At 40.8% G+C, this 12,681-nt stretch overlaps 1 protein-coding gene across 5 annotated transcripts in view; it reads left to right on the top strand.

Moving 5' to 3' along the window:
• The window catches only part of mrtfab (myocardin related transcription factor Ab), a 58,032-nt gene that overhangs the window by 24,840 nt on the left and 20,511 nt on the right, over nt 1-12,681 (top strand). For all 5 annotated transcript variants that reach the window (XM_061810369.1, XM_061810371.1, XM_061810370.1 and 2 more), the window contains exons 4-13: nt 3,467-3,532; nt 6,397-6,452; nt 6,717-6,792; nt 7,595-7,753; nt 8,944-9,107; nt 9,207-9,332; nt 10,736-10,804; nt 10,880-11,064; nt 11,340-11,511; nt 12,300-12,680. In XM_061810369.1, the coding sequence (XP_061666353.1) occupies nt 3,467-3,532; nt 6,397-6,452; nt 6,717-6,792; nt 7,595-7,753; nt 8,944-9,107; nt 9,207-9,332; nt 10,736-10,804; nt 10,880-11,064; nt 11,340-11,511; nt 12,300-12,680 (1,454 nt within the window). The remainder of the gene's footprint in view (nt 1-3,466; nt 3,533-6,396; nt 6,453-6,716; nt 6,793-7,594; nt 7,754-8,943; nt 9,108-9,206; nt 9,333-10,735; nt 10,805-10,879; nt 11,065-11,339; nt 11,512-12,299; nt 12,681) is intronic.

Below are 12,681 nucleotides of genomic sequence, written 5' to 3'. Positions count from 1 at the left end.
CACAACCATTATAAATACAATATTTTAACACTAATATTAACTTAAACCTCCATGAGACATTTGACTCTTTGTGCCATTGTGCTTGTACCCATTTCCACCTCAGAAACACCCATTGAACACAGCTTTCAAGTAATGAACCTTTATTGATCTAGAACACCGGGTTCCCCTTGACACTTTCATCTTGGCAAGACATCTCAGATAACTCTGTGCTTTCAACTTTGTGGCAACAGTTTAGGGAAGGGAGTTTTCACTTCCATCATGACTGTCTCCTACAGCTCAAAGTAAAGTTAAGAAAAATATTGTTGAATTTTGTGTTTTGTTGTGTTGGTTGACTAACCAAATCTCAACCATAACGATAACCATGCTGGATTAATGGACACAACTTTCCCTAGACACACTCTAAAAACTTGTGAAATGTCTTCCCTAACAAGTAAAAGTTGTAGCTGCAGGGATTAGACTCCATAGTTTCACTCTGTTTTTAAGATATCCTCATTATTTTTGACCATTCCGTGTAGGGATTACACAGCGTTGTTTTGTGTTCATTTGATAACTTCTACTCATGTTTATGGTTAGGTCATGTGTGGTCTGAGGGATAGTTCTTAAATCATCTTCATGACTACACAAGCAGTCAGATCTTCCCAACTAGCCACCAAGATCTTGGCTAGGTTAGGTGAGTGTCCTGCTCCTCTTTGTCAGTGGATGCACCCGAAGAGAGATTAAAGCACTTTTGAACAATATAGTGCACCACTTGTTCAGTTTTTAAGTGAACCACTCCATACAGGACAAAATATCACTCTTGTTCATATAAAATTGTAGTTTCCTCCTGCTTCATATAAAAGATGTATTTTGACCCTGCCTTCCTTTCTGATAAATGTATCCATTTGGTGGTGTGCTAGTGTCCCAGTAAAGTCTTAAATGAATCATAATGGCCCTTCAACCTGGTTTGATCCTGGAGGGTGTAATCCTGTATTCCCATGGAGATTTCCTGGGTTAGCAAATACTGTATTAATACCACCACTGACTCTGTGTACATACCCAGCAGGTCAAAGTGAGAAATGATGTTAAAGGTCAAGACCAGAGAACTTTTACTTAAATCCACTGTGAAGACTGGTGCACTGAATTGCTGTTTATGAAGTTAAGACAAATCTTAAAGTCCTGGTCTACAAGAGTGGATCAGTGAGTACTCGTTCAGTCAAGTTATTAAATCGAGTGTTTCGTGTGTGTGGGAAAGGGGATAAGGCTGCAGTGAGATGCCAGGATGGAGTAGAAGAAAAGTGTAAGGTTTTCTTTCCCAGAATAAATGTCCTCTCAGGAAGGTGCCAAGCAGAACAGCACCCTCCCCTTAACTCAGTTCACCATGGCACACTCGGATAGCACGTGAGTTTCTTAAGTGTGTTTACGTCTTAGGGACAATAAATCTCTGAACTGCTGAACAATTGCAGACATACAGTATAACTGAATGCGCGTGGCTGTGTTTAGGTTTCGGTGTTTACATTTGTGAATGTGAACTGACATGTTATTACTTCGAAGGGGAATCTCATGTGCTTCTCTGATCCCTAAAGAGGCAGTGGGCGCACATTTGTAAATTAAACAGACAAGATGAGCTCAACAGTGACGCTTTGGAGTTGAGGAAGAACATTTACTTGTACAGGCTTACGGTAATTCTTGGTCCTTGGAGTGTCGCCAGCCAGACGCTTGTCATAACAGAACAGTGAGCAAATCAGAGTCACTACAGCGAGGACTGTGAGCAGGCCTTACCAGTACAAATAATGGCATTTTCTAAGTGTGAAGTAACAGGTGGCACTTGTCCTCAAACTAGCAGGCATAACCACTGATAAAGACATGCTTGCAAGCCTTTTTGTATATATGCGTATATATAATTAACGGTATATATTTATGCTCAACATCACACACATGTACCCTTTTAGGAGGGACAGCTGGTGTGTGTGTTTATATATATATATATATATATCGCAGCAACCAAGCAATCATGATGAAATTATTGATTTGCAATAATGTTCAAATCCTGTGACCTGAAAAGAAAACGAGAGTAAGTGAAGGACTGTGTTACATCTGTTTTTGAGAAGACAACCATTTCTTTCCAGGAAGCAGAGAGGTTGTATAATGTAATGCAATGTTAGCTGTTGGACTATTACATACAACTTTTGGCACAGTTTTTTTTTCCCCTTTCATTTTTTTATTCTTTGTGTGATCTTCAAATAGCCTTAATATATATTATTCCTTAATTAACACACATTGTGTTGCAAAGAAAATAATGCGACAGCAATTATTGAATATTGATATTGAATAATTCAACAGGTTTGCATGACCCTGTTGAATCAGAATCAGCTTCATTGGCCAAGTATGTAACGACACGAGGAATTTGTCTTCGGTAGTTGATGCAGCCCTACTGGCAGAAGTGGAGATTTTTACTGTGCAATTTTCTACAGCTTTCCTTTTCTTTAATGCTAATGTTTTAATTAACCAATCTCATTCAGCGATTAATATCTGTCGAGGACCGTCTACATTTCTGTCAATGCAGTGGAACCTCTGATTTCAAACACATTTCTATATGGCATTAAGCACTGCAGAGTAAAACTTAAAAACTAAAATTTTCATGACATGCACACAGATTTCTTCACATTCTTCTTACATTCATTTAGTTCATCTTTTAACGTATATATCAATTTAGCTGTGGTACTGAGTGTTCTGTTCCTGTACTGTTTATCATGTTTAAAATTGTCATCATCTTGGTTTTTTTTTTTTTTTTTTTTTTTTTTTTTCCAAAGTTCCACTGTATTTGTAATGTTGATTATGTAAAGTTTTCTCAATTCGACTGCATAATTATGCAAAGTTTTTCTAGGCAGCGATGTCAAACACTGTCTATCATTGAGCCTGTTGTACTCTGTCTTGTTCTCTAAAAGTTTTTCTTAGTCTCTTATGTAACAAGTGCTTCCTGTTTTAAAAAACATGGCACAATCGACCTCATGCTTAACCTCTTGCAGTGTAATTTCGTCCAACATATTTCTCCTTTGTTCTTCTGCTGATTTATCTTGCTTTATTGTACCTTTAACCATAGTATGGTTAAATATTCACTCATCTTTCCATACCCACAAATCCCCCCAAAAAATTAAATGGTCTACAAGAAAGAGGAAGTGTGTTGTACACTACTCATGCACTCCTTATACCCGCCCCTTTTGTCGCATTGGAAAAAAAACTCGCAAAGGGGTCAAGTGGGAGGAAGAAGTGACTGCTTGAAAATGTGACTTCTTTATGTCACTCCAAATGCATCTGGATTCCTGTGTTTTGTTCATGTAAAACTGCATAATGGATTCATGACAAGCAGGACAATAAGAAACAACGAGCAGCTGCATCTTTATTTTTTTCCCTCCCCGACTTCACTATCTAACCGGACTGACTCCGATTTCCTCTTCTCTCCTTCTTCACCTCCTCTGTCTCCATGCAGTCCTCCAGCTCAAACTCCAACAGAGACGCACACGAGAGGAGCTGGTCAGTCAAGGGATCATGCCACGTAAGTGCCACATGTGTGCAAATGCTCATTGTAAGCTGCTCATCACCTAATGCTGTTGACTAAACTGTCAAAGAAGGCCTGATGGAAAACCTTTCAAAAAGTGCCGCTTGGATCCTCAATGACCATCAGAACCATCTTTATTTTTCCAAGTATGTCAAAAATACACAAGGAATATGTCTCCGGTAGTTGGAGCTGCTCTCTTATGACAGCAGTCAGTTGACAGAATACTTTAAGACATAAAGAGAGACGTAAAGACATTGTGAGAACAGTCACTGTGCAATAAAACGTTACTAGAAATCTAGCAATGACAGTACATTTTTTTATTTTTTGTACAATTGCACGCAGTGACACATCTGAGTATGCACATGGACTGCAGGATGCAGTTGGTAAAACAGCAATCCACTTCAATTGCTCTCCTCAGTGTACCTAATATATGTCAGCTCTTAATTATAAACAGGAAAATTATAGAAACAAAAATTATATTCTTAGTTATACGTTGAATTCATGAACTAGTCTGTTTTCTTACATTAGAAGCGCTTCCTCTTCTTCTGCATCCAACTTCCTGTTTCAGATATGTCAGTAATGGTTGAGTACAATTTTTAAAAGAGAAACATGTAGCTGCACAGGATGTATGATCGTGTAACTCTCAAACTTGTGATAGTAGAATTTAGACGCTGTAAATTTTCACAGAAGGAAAACTAAGATGCATAGAAGTTGAGCCAACTTGAACAATTCACTGCAGTGGCTTTTAGTCTGTCTCAGAATTCATTAGTAGGGTTAGTAAATCTATCTGCAGCCATTTAATGTGACAAGGCCCGCTGCCAATCCCATTAAATTGTCCAGGTGGAATACAGCATAGAATGTGCAAATAAATGGAGACCTATAGTGTCTTTGTGATATATGTTCGCTTAAGCTAAGATTCTACAAACAGTCCCTATTTTGACTGCATCCTCATGTAGAGCAATGCTCTATTTAATCATTGCACTGTAAGGATCATGTGAAGTGCACAGAAACAAAACATGTTTCATGCCATGGCATTGAGAGTTCACTGTGAGACAAGAGCCTATTAGATCCTATCGGTAGGATCCAGCTCAGTTGTCAGCTCAGCCACGGTCTGAAATCATGGTTTTCCATGTAGGATGTGTGAGTAAGAAACTTTCAGCCTTCAGTACCTCATTAATGACTGTCTCTGTGGTCTTGACCGAGGCCCTTGCTCCCCCTGCTATGATGTTAATAATTTGATTTTTAAAAAAACAAAATAAATAAAAATGTGTAATAGGTGGGCAATGATATGTAGACCGCTTTAGGGTAAATATTAATTCCTTCATAGCCTTGACCTTGTGGATGACACAAGACTATTATAAGATAAAAATAAAATAGCCAAGGTCAGTAGCACCAGTTCTCTTTGGTGGTTAGTGCCACATAGCCAGCCAGCATTCTTTCACATGTAAATACTGCACCAGATATCTTCAACATCAGACATTTATCTGCTTCATTTGGCCTAATTTGTTAATTGCTAAAGCGGACATTCTCTTGTGAAGGCTTTTAATCAGAATCATATATCTTTAAGTATTTTAAAACATATAAATACTTTGTCTCTGGTAGTTGGAGTCTCCCTGGTACTAAAACAAAAAAGACACTGTGGTAAAATGTACTTTTGGGCCCCAAACACAAATATAGAGATTCTTCAAGCAACATAAAGTGTCCAGTAGTGTGGTAATACTGATCAACAACAATTGTGCAAATGATGCACAGTTATAGAGCTACAAGGATGAATAAAGTTATCATGGCAAAGACATTTACCAATGAAATTATGAGTAAATGGTACAAGAACTTAATAGCAAAAGCAAGATGACCATCCAAACGTCAGTCAAACATTCACTGTTGTATTTCAAATCCATTGTGGTCTGGAACTAACTCCCCACTTAAATGAGTTATTTACCCGGTGACTGTGACAGAATAAGCGACATACAGTTAATGTCGTGATGTTGACGCTTCGGTTACATCACAGTTTGTATGTAGGCCCTCTTTGAATGTCAGGAGTTGTGGCACGAGGAATGTCTCCCACCCTCCCACACTGGGTGTCATCTCGTGGTTACAATGTCGACACCATACGTGTCCCAGGCATGGATTTCACCAGCCCTTGACCAATCAGATGATACCTCTCTTTCAACACTCCCAACTGCCGCTGTCTTTTCAATATCCTTCCCCAAATATACATCTTTATTTTTTAGCATCACAATTTTGATATAATTCTCAGTTTATTTAAACAGTTTAACTTAACTGGCTCTCTATTTTTCAGAATTCCTTCTCTCATTTTGTAATGCACTTATACATACTTCCGTCCCAAAAGCCCATAACAGATAATCCATCAATCTGTCAGTCCTTGCTTCCCATTAAAAATACACTACAGATATCTTTTTTTTGCCGTTTGTATTTACTTACCGCCATTTCACTTTCATCTTGGCTGGAAAATGGATAAATGCGGTACTAGTACTACACCTGCAGAGGAGTTATGTTTAGTCATAGCAATCAGCTTTGATGTTTATGATTGTAGTCATAGTTTGTGATTGCTTGCCACGCTTCAAACATGGATGGAAAGACACTGACTGTTTCCTTGCCCAAAAGCCGAGGTGGCCCACGTCAGTGAAGGCTGTGCTTATGCTCCTGCACACGCCAGATGCAGCCTCGTCATCATCAGCAGCATGTGGTTGAGAATAACAATTCTGACCTTCCTCTTCTCTAACCACTTCAGCCATTAACATCTTGGTCACATTTTCCATTCACTCAAAGGGACAGTGCAGTGTTTTAGAGTTTTGTTGTATTTTTTTTATGTTTTCATTCATTCATTCATTACCCTTCAGCGCTGAAGAGCCCGGCAGCCTTTCATGAACAGCGGCGAAGTCTGGAGCGTGCAAGGGTGAGTTAATTCCCTGAAAAGAAGTATTAAATAAATAAATGCATAACAAAATTACATGCTACAAGGAATTTAAGTTTTTAAAAGCTCTGTTGCTCTTCGATGCCTGTACTTTGGATAAATCCCTACTTTGTGCAAAGAAGGTGCCATTGTTGCCTGCCTGCCCCCCAAAAAGAAATTAAATTACAGATCTGCCACTGAACTAATCTCATCATCGCATGATCTGTGCTGGTTGTGGTGGTTATTCTTGTGTGTTTCTTCGGGCAGACTGAAGACTATCTCAAGAGAAAGATCCGGAGTCGTCCGGAGCGCTCTGAGCTGGTCAGGATGCACATTCTCGAGGGTGAGGGTCCATCATTTTATTTTAACATAAACATTATACGCGTTTTTTTCAGTTGCATGCAAAATAAAAGTTCAGGCTTTCCTGCAAAGTATTCTATGAAAAGTGACTCATGACTAAACACATAACTAAACACCTCTACTTTGACAGACCTCAAAGTTCAGGTGAGGTACATGTACCGATTTTCAACATTTAAACATATTTGAAACCCAGCACATGGTGAGGAAAAAATGGACAAGTGTACAGTATGCTTACTGCTACAACGCAGCACATGAGATCCATAAGAATATCCTTTGCAGTGGCAAATCTAAACTGTGAGAGGCAGCATAACAGCATCTGGTCTGCTTTAGAAAATACAAAGAAAAACATTGTTGTAGAAGAAGAAATAGAAGAATATAGGGTTAGTTGTGGCTTGTCTTGTAACACGATAGTTGCAAACTCTTATCTTTTATTACTGTGGTGAATGACTTTGAAGATATCTTACTCAATTCCTCTATTTCTGCGTGGTAACAGTGCAAGCCTCAGGTCATTTAGTTTCCCGTCATGGAAAGATTTGTGTTCGTAAATATTAAACAGGTTTAACGTTTTCAAGGAGCAATCATAGTACACGCACACCAGAGGGTAATCAATCAGAATAATCTTTCACAAACATCGAATAATATGGCTATTGTTGACTTTGATTGTCACTGTGTGTACCCTGCATAAGTCAGATAAGGAAGCATTTCATTGAAAGTTCCCTCCAACCTCCAAGGAACTTTTTATCCTGTGCTCACTCCTAGCTTACCCATTTATTTCTGTTCTACAGAGACATCAGCAGAGCCCTCCCTGCAGGCCAAACAGCTGCAACTGAAGAGAGCGCGACTGGCCGACGACCTTAACGACAAAATCTCGCACAGGCCAGGTCCCATTGAACTGGTGCACAAGAACATCCTGTCGGTTTGCCCTGATCAGAACTCACCACCAGGTAACTGTACACAAATGTTTTTTTAAATTGACACCAGGCAAACATATTTACATTTGAATAATCACACAGTTGCTTCTGTGACAAACTTGACAACACAATGAGTTCAAATGTTTGGACATATTTTCTCTTGCTGTTGAATCAGAATGTGTCAATAAAACTGAAGGAATTTTTCACCAGTAGTCAAGGTCAAAAAACATGAAACGAGGGTCAAGTAACGGCAAGGCATAATGTGGAACTTGGAAAACAAGGCTATGAGTTTGAGGCACAAGACCGCTGAAACACGGCAACTCACTCACTCACACACACACGACAAACTGGCCAACTTAGACACAACACACAAGGTTGAAATACATGACAATTATCATCAATGAGGCGCAGGTGAGGAGCCGCTGTCAGGAGGAGTCACTTGCAAGGCATTAGCATGTCCACGCCCCTGGCAAGAGTCTTCAATCCAACCTACCATGAATGTTTTTGAAATGTGGGAGGAAACCAAAGTACCTGGAGAAAACCCATGACAGGTTTGCAGGAGAAGGTGCAAACTCCTGTTCCGAGTTCGGATTTGAACCCAGATCCTTAGAGCTGCATAACGGATGTGCTAATCCATTGTCCACCATTCCACCACATTGCCTCTGCCAAAACAAAATTATGTGCATGTGTGCAGTAAACCACAAAATTACTTAAATGATTTGTGACAGGGTAGGGCTAGTTCAGGGAAGAAACAACTAAAAATATGACCTAATGTCAGTGTCCAAAAGTTGAATAGCAGCAAATACACTAATTACTGAATGAATACTGAATTAATAGAGTAATATCTGCTCACCTTCAGTTGTGTGTAGCTGTTGTGCTTTAGCTGTTCTTCCACTACTGTTCAAATTCCTACATTTGCACTCCTCTCCTTTGGACTACTGTGACTTAAACAGTTCCTTATATAGTTGTACATACTTCATTCATGCCAAAGGTGACACAGCACAAGAGAAATCTCACAGAAGCTATGTGGAAATATGTCCTCGTTTTTCAACATGGTATGTATCATAGTGAATACATTCATGTATAACTTCTGTATTTTTTAAGTCATTATCTGGAAGCGATTTTGAGTGTCTCACTTGGTTAGAATTACTGTTAAACTGCTCATGTTAATGACTGGCTCAATTGTGTTGATAACACCGGTGGATTTATTTGGCTTGTTACAGAGTCCCCAAAGGGAGCTGGAGGAGAGAGCTCGTCTTTGGATGAGGACAGCAGTGACGCTCTTTCACCCGACCAGCTTGCCATTCACGACTCACCTGTGAATGCTGTCCCGCAGTCGTCGCCCTCAGACGTGCTCACCCAGAATGGAGACATGTCCCCCACACAGGTACTACAGCATAATAAAAACTAATACTGGGGGAAAATTCTAATGTAAACAAAAAGACTGTATATAATTTTAAAAGTGAAATATTGTGTTTTTGTTCAGTTTGTCTCACAGCCCACTCCACAGCCTCTTCCCACTCCCCGGATGAACGGATCAGATTCACCCCTACCCCTGAAAGTGGCAAACGGGACCATAGCAACCTCCCGCACATCCTTTGGGCAGCTCAAGGTGAATATAAAACTTAAATGTCGGTCTCTTGAGCGCAAAGAGGGCGGCACACGGGAGTAACTGGTTAGAGCATTGGCCTCACAGTTCTGAGGACTGGATTTTCAATCCCGGCACCAGCTGTGTGGAGTTTGCATGTTCTCCCCATGCCTGCGTGGGTTTTCGCCAGGCATTCCAGTTTCCTCCCACATCCCAAAAACAAGCATTAATTGGAGACTCCAAATTGACCTTAGGTGTGGTTTTGAGTGCGACTGTTGTCTGTCTCTATGTGCCCTGCGATTGGCTGGCAACCAGTTCTGGGTGTAGCCCGGCTCCTGCCCGAAGATAGCTCGGATAGGCTCCGGCCCTCCCACGACCCTTGTGAGGATAAGGAGGTCAGAAAATGGATGGATGGATGGATGGATGGATGGATGGATGGATGGATGGATGGATGGATGGATGGATGGATGATCCCAAAGAATGCAAACTGTAGCAACTAACTGAATAAAAAAAATCTGAGCCATACATATTCCACATATAAATATGAGAGGAAACACAGACTGCCAGCATTATACAAAGAAATCAACAAGTGGAAACAACACAAATAACACAGAAGCAAAAATACTGCTAGTGCCCAGACTGAATATCCTGCTCACTGAATCCACTTAAGTCTTTATCTCCAGCATTGGAGTTGAAAGGAAGCAGCTATCGCTCGGCAATGGGCCCTTAAAAAAAAAAAAAAAAATTCCCACCCCCACAAATTCTGATTTAATTTGTTTTTCCCCTCTGCTTGTGGAAAAAGCAAAAGGCAATAATATCTTTCAAAGTTTTGAGGGATTTGTTGTATTTCTCCTGATACCAAACAAGCTTTGAAAGCAAGTACCCAACCTCCTACCCACTCACGACATTAACTTGCATAACTTTCACAGAAATATAAATATTTTTCTTTCCCAAACATGCATGTGAACACAAGCCTTAAAAAAAAATTACAATTTTAGATGTTCAACAATTTAAGTTCATAAAAGGAAATGGCATGGCTCAGCTGGTCATTGTCTTATTAAAAATTGATGCATGTAGATTTGCACAGGTGTGCTAACGTAATTTTGACAACCAAAAAAAACTGAGCTTGAAAGCAGCTTGATCTTGAGTCGAAGGTTTTTAATGTTGCCAAATTACTGCTTTTGCAAGGTATAAGTGGCCATCATGTCTTCATCTCTTTACCATGGAGCACTAACAAAAAAAATAAAATCATGTGCAGTAATCATGATTTTGGTGAGTCAAGAAGAAACTCAGGCTAGAGAGGTCCTGGAATTGGGAAAATCAACAAATGAGCTTTGTTTACACTACAGAGCTAAAAAGTTGTGGTTTACACTCAGTACTTTATCCGATGTAACGATCTCTTCTCATTCTCACAATTTCTCTTACAGTCTCACAGTAAGATGAGTTCTGACCGTCCTCCACTGAGATCCAAGAAAGCAAAGGACCACAAACCCAAGGTCGGCAAGTTCTTGTAACACAGCCAAATAGTGTTCATTTGTTTTCTACTCACAATCATTATCTATGGCATGCAGGTGAAGAAGTTGAAGTACCACCAGTACATCCCTCCGGACCAGAAGGCGGACAAGGAGCGTCCACCTTTGATGGATTCTTCCTATGCCAAACTCCTCCAGCAACAGCAGCTCTTCTTGCAGCTGCAGATTCTCAACCAGCAACAACAGCACTACAACTACCACACAATCCTGCCCGCACCTCCCAAGTGAGTGTCAAGCCACACTGAGATATTCTGTCCTCCATCAACCTTAATCATCTGGTGTTTTGTTACTCTTGAAGTCTAGCGTAACAAAAGCTAAAATCTGTCAGTTTAGCCTCATGCTACGCGTGGTGACTGTAGTTGTCGATGTTCAGTGTCACTATGCGAGTAATATTTATGACAAAGACAATTATTTTTCACAAGGCTGCTATGATAACAGGGTGTAACGATATTTAGAACTGGGTGTCAACTACATCTACTTATTTTGTGTTCGCATTCAGGCCAGCACCAGAGCAGCCCCTCCCAACGAACCCCAGCCCTTCCCCCACTCGCAATGTTCCCACGACCACCAACATCAATGCAACTCCGACGAGTGGGAATGCACGTCCAAGCCAAACTTCAGTGGGAGGGGCCAAACCGACCACATTGCCTGCCAATCTGGATGAGTTCAAGGTAAATAACCAAGAATATGAAAGTAAAATGTATCAAGAGCAGATGATTGCAGTTAAGTATCAACGAACTATTAAAATCAGAATCAGCTTTCATGGCCAAGTGTGTAAAAACACACAAGGAATTCTTCTCCAAATAAGAACAAACATACTTCTGTTGTAAGTGAAATATTCTTAAGTATCAGTTTTATTTATGCTGTTTCTTAGATTTTGACTCAATTTAGCTACATGACAGCATCAACAATGTTAATACTACTTTGTATGATTCAGAGCCATTTGACACCACTGCACACTGAAACCATCCATTCATCCATTTTCTTAGCCGCTGATCCTCACGTGGGTCACGGGGAGTGCTGGAGCCTATCCCAGCTGTCAACAGGCAGGAGCCGGGCTACACCCAGAACTGGTCGCCAGCCAATCACAGGGCACATCGAGACAAACAGTCGCAGTCACAATCAGACCTAGGGGCAATTTAGAGTGTCCAATTAATGTAGCATGTTTTTGTGATGTGGGAGAAAACCGCGGTGCTCGGAGAAAACCCAAGCAGGCACATGGAGAACATGCAAACTCCACAGAGGCAGGGATTGAACCCGAGACCTCAGAACTGTGAGGGCAACGCTTTAGCAGCCGAGCCACAGTGCCACCCCACTGAAACCAGAATGAGAAAAAATCTTGAATGAATGTCTATGGAAGTGTCAATCAAAACTTAATCTTTAATTTGTTTGTAAAAGCTGTGTTTTGTAGCATTTCTTTCACTTTACGTAATGTCCTTGTATCACTCTCTTGTTCCAGGTCGCCGAGTTAAAACAAGAACTTAAATTGCGAGGTTTGACTGTCTCTGGCACCAAGAATGATCTCATCGAGAGGCTCCGCAACTACCAAGAGCAAAACGGCAGCCTTGTGGCAGTCTCGAAAAATGGCGCTTTGCAACCCATCCAGCAGAGTGCAGCCTCTGCAGCTAACACCACTCCAACTGCCGGCACGGACCCACAACAGGCTGAGGGAGGGTTTAAGGTAGCACTATCCCCACTGGCTCAGGCTTTTCCCGGTCGAGTTATCCGTTTTGGAAGCACCAGCTCTAGCCCGCCCATGTCTCCTTCGCCATCTGAACGCTCGTTAGCAGGGCTGAGTCCAGATGAGACCAGCTGTAACGGAGACATGTTTGGAGAGATGG

The sequence above is a fragment of the Syngnathoides biaculeatus genome, chromosome 22, assembly GCF_019802595.1.
Source record: "Syngnathoides biaculeatus isolate LvHL_M chromosome 22, ASM1980259v1, whole genome shotgun sequence".
NCBI classification, from domain to species: domain Eukaryota; kingdom Metazoa; phylum Chordata; class Actinopteri; order Syngnathiformes; family Syngnathidae; genus Syngnathoides; species Syngnathoides biaculeatus.
This window is presented reverse-complemented; position numbering and strand designations above follow the sequence as displayed.